The sequence below is a fragment of the Talpa europaea genome (genome assembly GCF_964194135.1).
Source record: "Talpa europaea genome assembly, chromosome: 3".
In the NCBI taxonomy this organism is placed as follows: Eukaryota; Metazoa; Chordata; class Mammalia; order Eulipotyphla; family Talpidae; genus Talpa; species Talpa europaea.
In genome coordinates this window covers 143,765,309-143,782,418 of record NC_140069.1, presented here as the reverse complement: position 1 = coordinate 143,782,418, position 17,110 = coordinate 143,765,309, and the positions used below count along the sequence as shown (strand labels likewise).

At 59.8% G+C, this 17,110-nt stretch overlaps 1 protein-coding gene across 1 annotated transcript; it reads right to left on the bottom strand.

Moving 5' to 3' along the window:
* Positions 1 to 101: 101 nt before the first annotated feature.
* Positions 102 to 6,757, bottom strand: EPHB6 (EPH receptor B6). The gene is made up of 16 exons (XM_084229724.1): positions 6,643 to 6,757; positions 6,383 to 6,447; positions 5,438 to 6,191; positions 4,600 to 4,755; positions 3,945 to 4,295; positions 3,693 to 3,817; positions 3,374 to 3,536; positions 3,041 to 3,155; positions 2,754 to 2,806; positions 2,482 to 2,601; positions 2,079 to 2,326; positions 1,701 to 1,874; positions 1,205 to 1,354; positions 723 to 916; positions 446 to 601; positions 102 to 339 (listed from the first exon to the last, which is right to left on the bottom strand). Exons 1-16 carry the CDS (start codon positions 6,740 to 6,742, stop codon positions 231 to 233), a joined length of 3,033 nt encoding a protein of 1,010 aa, XP_084085850.1. The 5' UTR covers positions 6,743 to 6,757; the 3' UTR covers positions 102 to 230.
* Positions 6,758 to 17,110: the final 10,353 nt, after the last annotated feature.

The following is a 17,110-nucleotide window of genomic DNA, read 5'->3' as shown; positions in this document are numbered from 1 at the left end:
CGACCCCCCAACAGAGCTGTTCCCCAGACTCAGGCCTCGCCACACCTCGACTTGCAAACTCCCTTCTTTCCCTTTAATGTGGGGGAGGGCACGGAGGGCAGAGGGCTGGGGGCCAAGTGTCCGGAGGGTGGTAGGCCAGGAGGAAGCTGGCTCCCGTCTCCCCTGTCTCTTGTGGACCTGCGTCCAGGGCCAGGCACGGGCACGGGCAGTTCACGGGTCCAGCCGGGGCCTCAGACCTCCACTGAGCCCAGTGGCCTCAGGTGCTGCTGGAGGAGCTGGACGTTGTGCAGCAGCTTCTTCTGGTGGCCGGCCAGCGTGATGCCCAGCGCGGGCAGATCTCTGGTGGGGAAGGAGTGGGTCACCTCCGGGCCAGCTTCTCCAAGATGACAGGCCCGGCCCCTGGCCTAGGGCCTGGGGAACCCCCTGCCCGCCCGTCCCTGCTTACTCCAGGCTGAGCTGGGCCACATCACTGAAGGTATGAAGGCCAAACTTGGAGAAGTTTTCCCGGTAGCACTCCAGCCCGATGGCTGAAAGCCAGGCCTGGGGCGAGTCCAGAGAAGGGAAGTCCAGGGCCACCGGGTTCAGAAGGGCCTGGGAAGGTCTGCTGGGGGGGAGCAGGCAGATCAAAGTCCCCTCTTCATCTTGGCCCCCTCTCCTGGGTTTCCTTTTTGGTTAGTGTCTCCCTCCCTGGCTTTCCCAGGCTCCAGCCCCAAGCTCCAGACCTGTCCCCGGGGCCCCCGCCAGCCTGCAGAGTGTCGGGCTTGCGGATCATCTTGTCAAATGCAGCCACCAGCTGGTCAAAGTGGGGCCGCTGGGTGCGGTCCTTCTGCCAAGTGTCCAGCATCAGGAGATGTAATCCAGGAGGACAACCTGGAGGTGGGGGCAGCCGGAACTCCTGTTCTATTGCATTTAGTACCTGGGGGTCAGAAGAAGAATACTGGGGGGCAGCTATTGCGAGCGGAAGGAAGCATGTTGTCAGGCAAGGGGTGGCCTGGGATCAGGAGGAGTGTGAGGTTGGGGTGGAGAAGGAACTTAAAAATACGGGAAACAAGGGCCCGTGACCTCGGACTGCGGGTGGGGAATTTGAGTGCTAGGTTAGAAGTAGAATGAGAACGTGTCTGGGAGGCTGCAGGCTAGCCAGCTGGGGGCTGGGGGGGCAGCCAAGGGGGGGACGCTGAGTCAGCCACGTCTACCAAGGGCTCACCTCCTGGTCGCTCATGTCCCAGTAGGGCCGCTCTCCGTAACTCATCACCTCCCACATCACGATTCCAAAGCTCCAGACGTCGCTGGCGGTGGTGTGCTTCCCGTGCGTGATGACCTCCGGGGCTGCCCAGCGAAGCATGCAACTCGGGCCCTGGAGGCGGCACGGGGAGCAGCATCCATAAGGCGGCCGTGGTCGCATTCGCTGGCCTGATCCTCCCAGTGCCCTCTCCAGATCTCAGCAGAGGGGCGGGGGGGGGGGTGCTGGGCTCAGGAGTGGCACCCAGCTGCTCTGACGTGAGCCTCCGCAGCTTGTCCACACTAGTCGGGGCTCTAGGTGCCCCGGGTCCGATGACTTCCATCCCTGAAACCCCTCGAGCCTCCCACCCCCCACCCACTTCCCCACTCAGGACTCCATCTCCCTATGCCCAGGTGAGCGCCATCCCTCGAGCACTGGCATGTGTCACCTGAGCCCCTCCCCACCCCCAGCTGTGTCTCACCTGTGGACTATGGCCAAGACGGGCCACCTTGCACACCAGGTGGCTGTTCACCAGCACGCTGTGGGCAGAGAGCGCGCGGTGGACGAAGGCGAAGCTGGACAGGTACTGCATGGCGGCGGCCACGCCCCGCTGCATGGCCACCAGCTGCAGGCTGCTGAACTGGCCCTCCCGCTGCTGAGGGGCCGGGGACAGAGGTCAGCTGGCACCAGCACGGGAGGGCACGGGGCTTGGGAATTGGAGAGCGGTCTGGGATGGAAGGATGAAGACGACAGGACAGGAGGTGGGGCGCCAAGGAACCAAGGGAGGGGCTGTCTCCCGGGTCAGTTAAAAAAATGCATGCTCCCGGGCCCCCGCCACCCACCCCTCGGCCCCACTGACCCTCAGGAAGCTGTCCAGGGGGCCCAGCTCCATGAGCTCCGTCAGCACCATGAGGGGCCGGCTCTTGGTGACCACGCCCTCAAGCCGAAGGATGTTGGGGTGCTGGAACTGGCCCAGCACGGCCGCCTGGCCTAGAAAGGCCATCTGCAGGCTCTCTGCGCCCCCCGCCCACAGGGCCTGGATGGCCACCGCCTGCTCCCGCCGGCCGCGGGGCTGCAGCCGGCCCCGGCGCACTTCTCCGAAGGAGCCTGGGGCAACAGAAGTCGGCTGAGGGACGCGGGGACGCAGGAGTACCAGGCCGGGGTGACGCAGGGAGCCCCGCTTTCCCCGCCTCCCCCTGCCAGACCTTTCCCCCTTGCGTACCGCCAACCCCCACACCCCCGTCACCCCCATCCAGCAGTACCTGCCCCAATAACCTCCTCTATCTTGATGTACGCGGGGTCCACCTCCCTGGAGAACTCTCGAATGGCCTGGCCGGGGTCCTCGTAGGTGGAGGGGTCGATGTAGTACTTCACCCCCAGCCCTGGGGTTTGAGGGGCGCTGGTTATGCGGCAAGGCTGGGCTCCTGACCCTCGGGGGTGCCCTCGTCCTCCTGAAGATGGCGCCCAGGAGCAGCCCTCCTCCCGGGGGACCCGGCCTGGCCTGGCGCGCCCCCCACCCGCGGCCCCGGCCCACCTGGGCTGCTGTACTGCTGCAGCTGCTCCGTGTAGCCCGTGCCGCGCCGCTTCCTGCGGACACGCCAGCAGTGACCCTGCTGCCCCCCGCCCCTCCCGACGCCCACGCAGGCTGCCCCCCGCCCCGGGCACCTGTGGTGGCATCGCGCCCTCCTTCCCATCTCTGCGTGGCCCAGGGAAGGGGCTGGGGCAGGGGGTGTTGGCGGGGGCTTCTGCAGTGGGCCTTGGGGTCCCCAGGACTTGGGGGTGTGCTGCAGCATGAGGGGGACTGAGGCGGGGAGCGTTCACCTCTGGAAGACCACGGCCAGCACGGTGATGGCCGCCAGCAGCAGGAAGGCCAAGGCCCCCAGGATGGAGCCGATGACCAGGGAGAGCCTCTCCGGGAGCTGGGCGGGCTGCTCACCTGGGGGGGAGCGCGGGGTCACGCATGGGCAGGCCTCCCGGCACCCCGGGCCGAAGGTCAGGGGCAGCCAGCACGCCGGCACACACCCCCAGGGCCGGCCGGGGGCAGGGCTATGGGCCTGTGCTCACCCCTCCTGCCCAGGCCCCCTCACCCCTCCCGCCCAGGGCTCCTCACCGCCCCCCCAGGCCCCCTCACCCCTCCCGCCCAGGCCCCCGCACCTTGAGGCAGCGTCTGGAAGTAGACCTTGCCCCCGTAGGGGCCGTGGCCAGCGGCCGTCCGCGCCCGCACCTGGAAGCCATAGATGTGGCCGGGGCTCAGCTGCGTCACGGTGGCCGTGTTGGTCTCGCTGGTCAGGGTGAGCGAGTGGGACTCGTCCTCCGCCTGCGGGTCACAGCTGCTCAGACCCTCGGCCCTGCCCGGCCCCTCCCTCCCCCAAGGGGTCCTGGGGGGGGCCAACAGACTCAGACGCGCCCACCCGCGGCTGCCAGGCCCACCTGGGGCGAGTGAGAGCCCAGCTTGGCGCGCCCTCCTCCCCACCTGGTCGTAGTAGCGGAGCTGATAGTCCAGAATGTTCCCGTTGGTCTGCTCGGGCTGCGGCCAGGACACAGTGATGCTGTTGGAGGCCCTGCTCACCTGGTGCACCGCGGGGACTGCAGAGGGAACTGGAGGGGGGGTTAGAGGGGAGCAGGGCCACCCCTGGGCATGATGGGGGGCAGGCTGGATGGGGAGCAGGGGGCTGGAGAGCAGGAGGGGGTTCTGAGGAGGTGAGGGGGGTGCAGTGAGGCTCACCTTCGTGGCTGGTGCTGACGTTGATGGCTGCAGCCTGGGGAGCATTGGGGCTGAGCTCTGACACCCCGTTGACAGCCTGCACCTCCAGGATGTAGGGTACATGTGCCCGGAGCCCCCCGACTAGCACGCGGCTCTCCGTCAGGCCCCTCTGGCGGGGGTCGAAGTGCACCTCATCCCTGCAGCGGCGACACGGGCCCCCGCCCCCGGGCTCCTGGCGGGCCCCACATTCCTTGCACACCACGTTGAAGAGCAGGTCACCTCGGCCCCCCAGCTCCTGGGGCAGGCGCCAGTGCAACATGAGCGCGGAGCCTTGCACCTCGAACCAAAGCTCCCGGGGAGCCGACGGTGGGCCTGGAGGGGGTGGGGCGATTGGAGGAGGCGGCAGTGAGGCAGGATGGTCGTGGGGCAGGGGAGACAGAAATCGTGGTGTGGGAGGGGGGACCAGGCCCAGGAGGCAGGTGGGAGGAGAGAGGCAGGAGGAGGGCCAGGTAGGAAGGGAGGAGGAGGTGCGGGGCAGGGAGAACAGCCCGGGCACAGGAGAAAAAGAAGTCACTGCAAATGTAAACCAGACCCCTGAGCCGCCCCCAGGCTCCCCTTCTCCTGGCCCCACCCCCAGCCCCGTTTGCTTGCGCCCCTGGGGCGGGAGGGGACTCACCCGTGCAGGGGGCCTCCGGGGGGTCCGAACTAGCCCGGTAGAAGCCGTCCAGGCAGGGGCAAATGGGGGCTGCAGGGTCAGGAGCATGGCTGCGAGCAGGGCAGGGGGTGCACGGGACATTCCCAGCCTTGGCCTTGTAGGACCCCCCAGGACAGGCTGAGGAGCGGAGGGGGTGCAGATGTCAGGCTCACCATGCCCACTGCCCCTTGAGCCCCACAGACCTGCACATGGGCGCCCTCCCCAGGGTCTGGCCTCCTTCCCGGGGGACCTATCCCCACCCCTCTCTTCCTCCTGCGGGCAGGTTACTTCTGCCTTTCGCTGGCGTGGAACAGCATTTCCCTGGATGCGAGGAGTGAGGTGCTGTGGGGGTCTGGGGGCCCAGCTCCAGCTGAAGGTGTCTGGCTTGATTGCATAACCTCCCCCTGCAGAGCCCTCCTGCAGCTGCCACTCAGCTGAGCATCACTCTCCTGAGCTGCAACCCCCCTCCCCGCCTACTCCCCCGCGTCCCGGCCCTGACCCTGATCCCTAACCAAATGGAGACAAAAGAACCCAAGAGAACCCAGGAGTTTTACTCCTTCTAGCTGCATCACTTCTCAGGACTACAGCCCCAGAATCCTCAGCAATCGCTGTGGAAGTCTCCAGAAGATTCTAGAAATTTCAGGTGAGCGGGTGAGAACAAGTGTGTGTTTTAGGGGAAAACAGGAGTCCTTTCCTCAAATAACTTATTCTTCCTGACCCTCTGGGTACAAAATGAAGTGTGGGGTATTCAGCAGCGGAGCCTGCAGGTGGGGAGGGGGCAGAGGGAGGCCATGGACGAACGCCGGGGGTGGGGTCTCACCTTGGCAGGCCTTGTCTCCACGCGCCGGCTGGTGCCCAGGCTGGCAGCGGCAGCCCCCCACGGACACCATCCACTTGCCCTCCCCGTTACAGTGCAACCTGGGGGGGCTGCCCCCAGCCTGGACACCCCCTCCATCCTCCTCGGGCTCAGCGTGCGTCACACAGGTGCCCACGGCCGCCACCAGGGACGCTCCTCCGGCGCCGCTGGCCTGCGTCTCGGGGAAGGCGGCGAAGGCACGGAGCACAGAGGGGCAGACATAGGAGAAGACCTTGATGGCCACCAGCGCCAGGCAGGCCCCCGTGTCCTGGAAGGCCACGTAGAAGCCCCGCTGCGTGAGGGGGCCGAAGCTCCTCTCCTTGACATTCAGCTGCAGCCCGGCCCGCTGCCCTGCCCCAGGGGGCCCCACGGCCCAGGCCGAGGCGGCGGGGAAGCTCTCATCCGCCGCGATCGTGTCCACCTTGGTCCAGCGTTTGAGGTGCCAGGCCGAGACGCTGCCAAGGCTGTCGGGCTCCTCGGCCTGGCGGTAGTAAAGGGTGAAGGTCTCCCGGCAGGTGCCGCCGGCCACCCCCAGGCTGGAGCAGGCCCGCACGGAGAAGTGGAGGCGAATGTGCGCCCTCTGCGCCCCGCCCCGCTCCACGAAGTGGGTCTGCAGCCAGTTGTCCTGCCCGGTGCCTGCAGGGGTCCCAGCCACGTGGCAGGCCTCGAAGGTCCGAGTCAGGCGGCGCTGGTCATCCAGGACGCTCACCTCATCCCACTGCAGGGTGGGAGACAGTGTTAGCTGCTGGGGGGCTCTGGGGTGGGGGGCACAGCTCTCCACTGAGACTTAAAAGTAGTGATGTGCAAAGTCCAGTTCCTTAGAGGCAGGGTCTCTGCCCAGGTTTCTGTCCTGAATGCCGCGCTCCCAGGGGTGGGGGGGTAATGGGTGCAGAATGAGGGGGCACTCACCCCACCAGGAGGGTAGGTGAGCCAGCCAATCTCAGAGGTCTCTCCAGTGGTGTCCAGCAGCACCTCTGCCCAGAGAGAAGACGGGGCACCCAATGGCTACACCTCCAGCCAGCACCCCACCCATGCCCATCTGCAACTTCCTCCGGGTGTACATTTCACTGGGACCCCTCATTCCATTCGCTTCCCGCTTCTGACCTCCTCACCAGTACCTCTGCTGAACCCCTCCCTCTCCCACCTATGCCGGGTCTCCTGCCTCTTACCTTCCAGGGCCAGACCTGAGGACACCAGCACCAGGACCCACAGACTGCACACCATGCCCGCCGCTCTGCTCCCTGCCTGGGCAGCCCCCTCAGTAGCCATGGGGCATCTTCAGGGACCCCACCATTGTCCCGGCCACCAGCCTGTGCCCAGGCAAGGCTGTTGCTTTGCAAGACTGGAGGTCAGCGGCCACACTCGCCCCTAGGGAGACAGAGAGGGCCTGAAGGGGTGGGTGGGAGGTAACTGCACTGCTTCTGGGTGGCCCAGGCTCCCAAACCTGACCCTGCACCTCCTCCTCCAGCTCTTAACACTGACCCAGCCCAAGTAGGGGGTGAGGGCCAGCAGGGAGCGTGCAGTCTGCCATCTCAGGGGGTTTAGAGCCACCTGCTCTGCCCCACGCCCCTCGGAGAGCCCTCTCCCACCTTTGGTTCTCATTCCCCTCCTTCCTCCAGCACCGGGGAGCTCTGCCCATCTTACCCTCTTCTGGAAGGAGTGATTCCAGTCCTTGCTCTTCATTTACTCTCCTCTCTCCCTCCTACAGCGTCCCTGCAGAGGACGTAGGGAGAATCTGCTCACTCAGAGCAGATGGGTTTGAAGCTATTCCTTCCCTGGGGTCACATGATCCCCTTCCCCAACACCACCAGCCCCCATCAAACTTGGACCCTTTAGACATTTCAGAGAGGCAGTGAAGCGAAAAGGACTGCAGAAGGAGCACCTTGGGGTGTGATGGCAGACAGGGTATGAGAACAGATGCAAGAGAGCCTGGGCATAAAGATTCCGGCTGCTCAATGAGCCGGCGTGGAGGAGGGAAGAAGCTGTGCGGCTCTGGCACAGACGTTGTGGGAACAAAGGTCCTCGCTCCCCAAGGGGCATCTTTTCTATGGCTTCCAGGAAAAACAGCATCCACCTTGAGTACAGGAAAAGATGCTTGCCGTCTGCCCACAACGAAAGGAAGAAATATGGAAACAGCAGCGCCCTGTCCTCTAGATCAGTTATGCCCAGGGAGAAGGTGAGGCAAATAGGCTTTCTTGTATGCATCATGCTTGGGGGGCCAAACTGGTAGATCCTCTTGGAAGGCCAAGTGGACTGTCCACCCAGCAGCTTTGCTGCTAAGAATCTGTCCTCCAGCTACTGTACACTTGGGTCTGTGCACAGATGTTAGAACCGGGATATTTGCTGTAGAATTGTTTGTAAGGGAAAAAAAGGCCGTAAACTAGCTCTTCATCTTTAGGAAGATGGTTAAAAAATTAGGGCACAAGCTTAAAAAGGAGTAAGGATGACTGTTTGTGTCCTGAGATGAAAGTAATTTCTAAGTGCAAGCAGCACAGAGCAGAACGGTCCAGAGCACACTCCCCGATGAGAACTTAAGGATATGCATATACATATACAAATGCATGGAACACATACATGCAGGTCAGGCTCTTTGTGTTTATCTTCTCAGGACCTAGGATGGAGGCTGTTACAGGGAAGAACTACTCCCGCTACATTCTCTCTAATTTTTGTATTTTAAAAAATCTAGTCTATGCAATTTTCTCAATTTAAACATTAATTAGAGTTTCCTTTAAATCTATACATAGTAACTTCTTAGTAAAATGGATCAAAATAGTGTTCAGACTTCAAAACGGTATCTCAGAACTATGGAACAAGCTCCCCTTTATACAGCCCCCCCCTCAACCCCCCAGCCTCTGGAAGCACATGACTTCAGTTCATACTTCAGTTCATGGCATGTGCACAGAGGCTGGCACCCTGTTGGGTCGCAGTGCAAAAGGGCCCAGATCTTCCTCTGCTTGTTGGGCTAGAGATCTGTGGTGACCTTTCGCTCCTTATTACCAAGTCTCCAAAGTCAGCATTGCATGAACAAGATCAGTAGATCTCACTTACTTCTGTTGAGAAGGAAAAATGCAGGTTGTAGAATAAACAAAACAGCCCATAGGAAGCTGGTTCCTGTTTCCTCCTGGATATCTGTGGCTACCAAAAATGACACATTTCACAATGAAGCTGAAACCAACTATTAAAAGATACGTAACTTTAAGAAATATGAAAATCATTATTTGATATTTATCAATCTAGTTTTTTCTGGTCTTGCCAGCAATAAAGCCTTCAGGGCTGTCTCTTTGGGACACCCTCCCAATAGACACGTATGGGTTGAGGGGTGGTGGGTATCTGGAAAGTTCCTTTCATGCCTCTAGCACCCTCTTTGTGAAACAGAGTGGACTTATGGCATGTGGAAGCAAGGAAGAAACATTTCCAAACCATCACCTTGTACACAAAGTTATAAGGTGCACAATGTTACATCTCCATAAACCATTTCCACACAACAAATTATTCCTAAGAAATAGAGGCTGTCCCAGATGCTTCTAGAATCATCCACTGATTAAATAAATGCTTCAAAGAACAGGGAGATCAAGAAGTAACAGTATGGCCCCATCACCGATGGCCATTTAATAAATATCCTGAAGTAATTCATATTGTAGGGACACTCCCACACAGTCTCTCAATGGTTTGACACACCAAAGCTGACCCGATTCTGTCCAAGGCATAGAATCTTTAGGAATGTGATTATCAAGAACTGAAAATGCCAGCAAAAAGTCTTCAAACAATGAAGGCTATTATATCATGTGCACAGCAGATATTTTTTAAAATAGCCTCTTTCAGTCAGAACACGGATGGACTCTGGAGTCTGTACAAAGAAGAAGCTATAAGTACTGTGTCTTCCTAAGCTTATAAGTAGATAAATAATCATGAAAGGGAATGTTCAACACTGGATACAGCTCAATGAATTTTTTCGAGGGACAGCAAACAAGAAAGAAAAGATGCTCTGCCGATAGTTTCAACTGTGCAATGTGGAACATTCTAGAAGACGAGGAATGACAAAGAATCTGCAATGATGACCCACAATGCAGGGAACACAGTTGCTTGTGGCTGCAATAGGCTGTGTGTGCATGGTCTCCACTCACATCTTGATAACAATATGAAGCTGGCGTCTCTCCAGAAGATCCAGAAAAGAGCAAAGGCAATTATAAAACATGTTAAAACCATTCAGCTTCTGTCATGAAGAGGGATTAGAGAGAAAAGAATAGGATGGAGACACTGATGTGGATTGCTACTTCAATCATCTTTTGAAATTTCACAAAGAACAAAGATATTCATTAAAAAGAAAGAGTTGGGGGGCCTCCCTGGTGGCGCCGTGGATTGAGCGCAGTGGATTGAGCGCCGTGCTGTGAAGCTGTTCGCAGCCTCTTCAGCGCAAGTTCGATTCCTGGCCGCCAGGGAGAATCCCACATGGCACAGCAGGCCTCTCCTGTCTCGCCCGCTGCTCCCCTCAGCAGTGGATTTCAGTCAGTCTGCCTGTTCTGCTCCCTGCTCTGTTGCTGGTGAATCCTCTTATGCTCCCTCACCTCTGACCTGTACCCCAGCTCTTGTATAAATAAAAATAAATCTTTTTTTAAAAAAGAAAGAGTTGGGGGTCTGGAAGGACTCAGTGTCCTTTTGCTGTTTGATGCCACCACCTTTCAGACTGATAGGCAGAAGACTGAAAGTTATAAACAAGTTTCTTGGGGAAGTGGGGAGAGGAAGGTCAATTTCTGCTTATCCCATGAACCAGAGACATTCATCTTCCATTTTTTATTTTTTTTAGTACATAAAAAAGAATCAGAGCGTGTATCTCTATGGCAAGCAAGGGGAAACTTTGTCAAACTATGGAATAAACTGCTGTCAGTGAATTCCTACCACCGCGGATTCCTTTCAAACAAGTTTCAAAAGCAGAGGCCTAAGAGACAAGAACTGGCTGCCCCAGCCCCAGGCCTGGAATACCGAACACACAGGACTCCAATGACCCTGAGTTTCAAAGATGCCTTTAGTGGCCGAGGACCAAGGACCAGACATCTCCCCCACTGAGCCTGGGAGTGCTTCCTGGGGACAGGCCAGCACATCCATCCCAAGGCCAAACGGAGGGGCAGTGGGCCCAAGGCCTTTGCACCTCCTCCCCAGTCTGCCGGGCATGCCTCTCTCTTTCCAGCTCATGGAAAGAAGTGGTCAGTACTTGGAAATCCTGCAGCCCGAGAGACAGCAGAAAGCTTACCTTATCAGGAAAATATTCAAATGTGAGCATACAGGATTTTCAAGCCATAAACCACCAGAAGCAGCAGAAAGGTGGTACCTCAGCGGTAGCTCCAAAACTGAGACTGATTAGACAGTTCTGTGTGGCAAAATTGCACATTCCATGACTTCCCATTTTTTTCTCAGCCCCTTTTCTGGGTAGATCACTTTCTATCTTTTCAATACAGAAGCAGCACTGCATCCACAAGCTGCTACATTTCTTTGGTTTACAAGAAATATGACAGTTTCTTCGGCACCAGGATTGTATTTTGTTTTCAGAAACTGGCAAAGATTAAAGATGTGTAGAATCCTAGCTCATAAATCCTAGCTTATCGGCTCTGTTATCTATAAAAATGGAAGTTTTAAAAATAAATTAACAGAGTGGAACTGTAAGAACTTAAAAAATGAACTGTGCTCAAATTAAAATGCTACATAGGATAATTTTATGAACAAGCCAAGATGACTTAATATAGTTGATGCACCTCAAGCCACAGTGAATTTTTTTTTTTAAATTAAGGAATATAAGCCAAATAAGCTTGTAGGAAGCAATAGCAGAAGATAAATTGAGCCATTAAAATTGGTTACTGTAGGAGGTAGAAATAGAGGGTGGTAGGTGGGGAACTATTAACTTTGTCTTTGAACTGTTTTTCTTCTTACAAGCCTATCTTATTTTAATAATTAAAAGAATCGCATAATTAAGATCGCAACCAAAAAATAACTTTAAAACCTAGACGAGGAGCATATTGCACCCCCCCCCGCCCTTTTGCCTCTAGGTTTCCAAAGATCTAGAAATTTTCATTTGTGAGAAGCAAGCAGAGATGGCGAGGCAGGAGGCAGAGGGAGCTGGAAATGTCTACAGTACAAGCAAGATAACTTTTATCCCTGGATTTCTTTAAAGCTTCTCTCCCAAGAAGTTCAAATGGTCCCGTGGTTAGCATCATGCTTCTCTTACATGATGCCACGCAAAGGACTGTGACTTTAAAGAGGACCCCAGGGGGACACACTCCACAAGAGGCATCGATACAAAGTGAGCTCAGAAAGGAGGGATTCGGGGAGCAGAGCTGGCTGCAGGGGATGGAGGGGTCAGGCCAGGCCCCCCGGGACAGAGAGGGTCAGTGGCTTTCTGTCTGGCGTGGCTGCTGAGCTGGTCCTCACACCTGTTCTGTGGGGTCAGCGTGGGAGGGGTCAGCGCCAGCAGCCTGTCCTCCGCCCTGCACCGCAGCTGTTAAACGCCCAGGAAATTCCAGCCTAATCCTGGCTGGCTCCGTGTGCAGCCTCTACCCTTTAATCCACCTTGGCTGTGGGCTCAGCGGCTCTCTCTTGAGGCTCTGGCCTCCCGCCTTGCACAGGAGCCCGGAGCAGACAGTGAGGAGGTGGCTGTCCTCCGGTGCCTCCAGCCTCTGCTGCCTGACTGGAGAAGCCACTGTGTGGATCACCCAGCAGAGGACAGCCCCGTGTCCCTCGAGGCCTCCAGCCCCCAGCACAGAGGCAGACGCCAGGGCCGCCTGTTCCCGGCCGCGGAGCCGGGGGAGGCTCTTAAGATGCAGGCGGTGTCTGGGTCTAGCCAGACAGCCACTTAGAACGAGCCACTCCACGCTGCGCTGACCGGGGACATGTGTGGCTGTGGAAAAGGGCAGAAGGGAGGTGTTGGGGCGGTTCTATAAGAGAGACGAGTAAGTGGGAGATGGTGGAAGAAAGCCAGGGATGCCAGGACTAGAGCCTGTGTAAGGGAGACGGGCGTGCTGGGAGGGCGTGTGTGCACGCGCGTGTGTGTGTGGATGTGAGTGGGTCTGAGACTGCAGAACAGTGCAGCTCGGGGTGGCCCCCATGAGCCTCCCCCTCACCTGCACCTGTCTCTACTCCCCCCCACCCCCGGCCCTCTGCCCCAGGACTTGCTGCTGGGAGAAGAGGAAAGACCAACCCGAGGCTGCCCAAACCCTCCAGGCCCCGCCATGGCAAGTCCCTTCCTCCTAGTGGGGACCCAGGCAGGGCCTGCACCCAGGTCAGGACATGGCGAGGGCCATGAGCGCCTGGCCCCGAGGAGGAGCCGTCCTGCCCCCACAGTCCAGCCCATCACTGCCTGTTGCTGCCCAGCGTTCTGGTGACACAGCAGTCTTGGCCAGCCATCTTCTTGTACCCCGAATGAGCCGATGGGCTCCCGAGGGCACTAGGCGCCCCCACCCTAACCTTCCTCAAGTCCACTGCCCTGAAAGAGCCCAGCGGGCCTGCTGACAGCGCCTGCGGCCTCCCTCTCACCCGCGCTCCATGCCTGGACAGCTCCCTGGACCGCACGGCTCTCAGCTGCTTCCCCAGAGCCAGCAGCTCCCCTCTGGAGCCTGAGCAAGATCCCCTGGCAGGTGGAGGGCCCGGGCTAACTGATTGGGAACAGGCCCAGCTGCTTCTCTCCATGGGCACTGCCAGGGACATTACAACATTGGCTATGCTGGGATCATGCCAGCTCCCCTAGGGATGGGAGGAGACAGGGTGCCAGACAGCCAGGACGGGTGGGTGGGGGTGTGGGGCAGGCAGGGCCAAGCACCTCAGATGCAAAGATGGGGTGGAGCTGGGGCAGTGGCCAGGGGCAGCCTGACAGCTCTGTGACTTGGGGGTTACCACCAGGGAGCGCGAACCAAGGCTCCCCTCCACTCCAAGGTTTAGGAGTGGTGATGGGGTGGTGGGGGGCAGGAAAGCCGTGGGGTGCGGGAGGGGGCGGGGAGGGGACAGGTAGGGATCAGCCTCCTTGCTCCTCCCAGCCCCAGGAGTTGGAGAGATGCCACTGGAGTCCCCGGGGTGGGCAATTAATTTCCAAAGGCCAGGAGCCTGGCCTCCACTGCGGGGATCCCCATGTCAAGACCCCAAAGCCAGAGCCAGAGGAGCATCTCTGGAAACACTGTAGAGAGGTCCCAAAGCGAGGGCCAGGGGGGATCAATGCTGGCTGGTCAAACGTGGCCACTTTGCACCCCTCGCGAAGTCGTTCTCACCTCGGGAAGGGGTGCCCAGCGTTCCCCCAGGACGCCCCCAGGGACGTGCAGAGGCCCTGCCCGGAAGGTTCCTCTACTTTTGCAAACCTTAGTCCCTCTGTCGCCAACACACCGCCCCCTCCCGCCCCAGAGCTGCCAGCGATCCCGCCCCGCGCCCCCGATCCGAGGCTCACCTTGCTGCCGGCTGCAGGCTCCCGGGTCTGCGCCCCCAGAGGCCCGGAGCTGGAGGCGCGGATCCCGGCGCTCGCGTGGCGCTGCCCGCGTCTCCACTCGGTCCGGGGACGCGCTCCCGCCGCCCGGGTGCGTGGGGCGCCGCGGGGCTCCGGCTCGCGCAGCGGGGGGCGGCGGCCGGCGGGCGGCGAGGGCTGCTCCGGGGGCGGGGCGCGGGGCGCGGGGCGCGGGGCGCGGGGGATCGCGCGGGGCCCGCGTCGCGCTCGCCGTCGCCACGCTCGGTTGCGGGGCCGGCCGCCCGCTGCTCGGCTCGGGAGCGGGGGCTGGAGCCAGCGCCGCCCGGCCCGCCCCTCCGCGTCCCTCCCCGCCCGGCCCGCCCCCTCCGGCCCGCTCCGCCGCCTCCCGCTCGGCTCTTCCGGGGGCCCCGGCGCGCCCCGCCGGCCTGGGCTGCGCGCGCGGGGCGGGCGCGGGGCTGCGCGCGGGGCAGGCGCGGGGGCAGCGCGCGGGGCAGGCGCGGGGGCAGCGCGCGGGGCGGGCGCGGGGCTGGCCCCGGAGGCCCCGGGGACCCCGGGGGTCCCGGGGGCCGGGGCGGCGGGCCGGGGTGGCGCGGCCGAGCGCCGGGGCGGCGCACTCCAAGCCCGGGAGCTGCGGGGCGCGGGGCCCAGGGCGCGGAGCGCACCCGCGGGCGGTGGAGGCGCGCTCTCCCCTCCCAGCACTTCGCCTCCAACTCTAGGAACGAGCCCCCCGTTTCGCTTCCTGCCCAGGTTTGAACCGAGGTGGGCGTGAGCCGAGAAACAGCAGGGAAAGAAGGGGCGGGGGAGAGGCGCACGGAGACACCCCGAGGGGCCGGGGGCGGGTGGGGGCGGCTCGCCGCCGGGGAGGGGGCGTCTGGGCGGGGCTCCGGCGCGAAAGCGCCTCAGACCGCGCCTGAAAGTCTCCTCCCCGCGGGGCCCCCGCACCGCGGGCTGCGCCCGGGCTCCTGACGCCACCCCCGGCCCCTCCGCCCTCGCCGAGGGCCGGGAAGCCCGGGTGTGAAAGGGGAGGGCCCGGGTCGCAGCCAGGCTCTGACGACGCCCGGGCAAGTCGCTGCACCTTTGGGTGCCGCCTCCCCGCCCGCTCCCGGGGAGACCCGCCCTCCCGGAGGCGCGTCCGCGTTCCCCGCGGGTGCTGCGCGCGGCGCTGGCGGGGAGCGGGGCGCCGCGGGGACGGGGGGTCGCGCCCAGCCTCGCCTCTGCGCACCCCGGGGCAGCGCGGGGTCTTTTGTTCGCCTCCCCCGGCGCGCGCGGCGCCTCCCCGCGAGGCGCGGCCACCACCTGCTGGCGCCCGGGCGCAGCGCAGCGAGGCGCGGCCACTGTCGGGGCCTCTGCGCCCCCCGCGCCCCCAGCCCCGCAGCACCCCGTCCCAGCGCAGCCTCCCGCGCCGTTGACTCAACACGCGCTTGTAAAGCACCAGCTGCGCCCGGGCCCTTCACCACTGGTAGTTGAGAAGCATCCAGAAACCGAGGAAAATTGTGGCAGGGATCAGGAGCCGACGGGCACTGTAAACAGAACAATGAACCCCTCAGCAGGCACCTGGGTGAAGGCGCAGGCCCTAATGAAGGGGCAGAGTGAGGGGTGCAAGGATCGGGGGCGTCGGAACCAGAGGGAGGGGTGATCACTTGCCATGTCTGGAGTCGGGGAATAAGCCTGATGATGCTGGGGAGGCCGCGACCCCACACACCATCCACGAGTCCAGGGCTGTGGCCAGGCCCCCCACGGCCCCCCACAGCCCCCCCCCCCCCCCACAGCGCCTTCCCTGTGCTCTGACGCGCGGCAGAGAGCTGCCTTCCTGGGCAGAGGAGCTGTCTCCAAGACCAGAAAGCTGAATTTACAAAATTGCGAATTTTGTAACCATGGCCCTACATAGATTTGCCAGGGGCTGGTGGCCAGAAAGCTATGGGTGTATTGGAAACTTTAAAAAAGCATTTTAGATTTTATAACTCAATGAAACACAGTTAATGACAAGGAAATAGAAGTGTCAACAAAACCAAAACTTAGAGGCTCCTTTATAGATCCTGGCGGTCAGCAGCCACACAGTTTGTAGGTGCTGTTCCACCACTCTAGGCCTCGCTTTTGTGGCCACCCTGTGCCCTCAGATGCGAAAATACGAAATGAACTCTTTGTCGCTCACGTCTAATGTACTTAGTCCTTTTTCTTTTGTTCATAAAATTCAAGAGGCATCTAATCTTCAAGGAAAGTGCCACTGCCATCTCGAGGCAGGGGGATTTGAGTTTGTGATTTATCCTTGGCCCTGCGTCCCAATCTCCTCGGTGTTAGCAGCAGTTTCTAGAGCCGTAAAGGTAGGTGGGTAGCACCGAATGCATTAGCTCTGGCTGCCATCTGCAGCTATTAAAAAGCGAAGTAATGAACCCTTTTTAAAGTTGAACATAAATTGTTGCTATAATTTGTGGAGCGCCTGTCACTCACGAGGTGCTTAGAAGCATTGTAGAAGGAGTGAATGAAAAACACCAGTGTTTCAACCTGTTCTGTGCGGCGGGACAGCTCCAGATAAAGTCAGTGGCTCACAGAATTCATTATCTGGGAACACTGTCCTCTCTGTAAATCTGGAGCCCCGAGGAGCTCCAGGGGAGAGAGCTCTGGAGGAAATGGGGGGCTCCTTATATTGTTTCTTTCTCTTTTTTTCTCTCTTGCCACCTTCTTGGGCTTTTCTGTCTTCGACATCTATCGCTCCCCAAGGAGGCGCAATTTTCTTCTTCCTTATTTCCCTTTAGGATGGCTCTGGCAAGCTGATGCTATTATACGCCGACAACTTTACAAGTCATTTCAGTGATAAGAATTCCAGTAAAAAAAAAAAAGAAGTAAAGCAATTTCCTGAGGTCCCGGATCCCCTATTTCCAGTTACAGCCCCAGCTACAAACCATGGGAGCTCAGGTCCTTCGTGCAGCCGTCTGAGACCTGTGGCCTCCTCATTCCTGCCTACTCCAGAACAGTCATTTGGTCTCCAAACATTCTGCTCAATAGAAGTGTCAAATGCTCATTTTTTATAAGTAAACACTCTCCGCCCCCCCAACACCCCCCACCCCCAGGCTTCAGTCCTCTGGAGTGTTTTGAAGGTTCGCTTCCAATACTGGCTTGTTTGAAAGACAAATCTAGTAGTTTGAAACAGATGTTAGACCAATGTGATTGGTATTGATTGCTCTCTGAAAGTGAGTCATCTCAAG

Excerpts from the sequence above, each read along its gene's own strand:
- EPHB6 (XM_084229724.1), bottom strand. The coding sequence starts at position 6,742 with ATGGCTACTGAGGGGGCTGCCCAGGCAGGGAGCAGAGCGGCGGGCATG. Across the intron at positions 2,807-3,040 it reads CTGGCCGTGGTCTTCCAGAG|GAAGCGGCGCGGCACGGGCT; the intron begins GTGAACGCTCCC and ends GCGTGTCCGCAG. Across the intron at positions 2,327-2,481 it reads AGAGGAGGTTATTGGGGCAG|GCTCCTTCGGAGAAGTGCGC; the intron begins GTACTGCTGGAT and ends CTGTTGCCCCAG.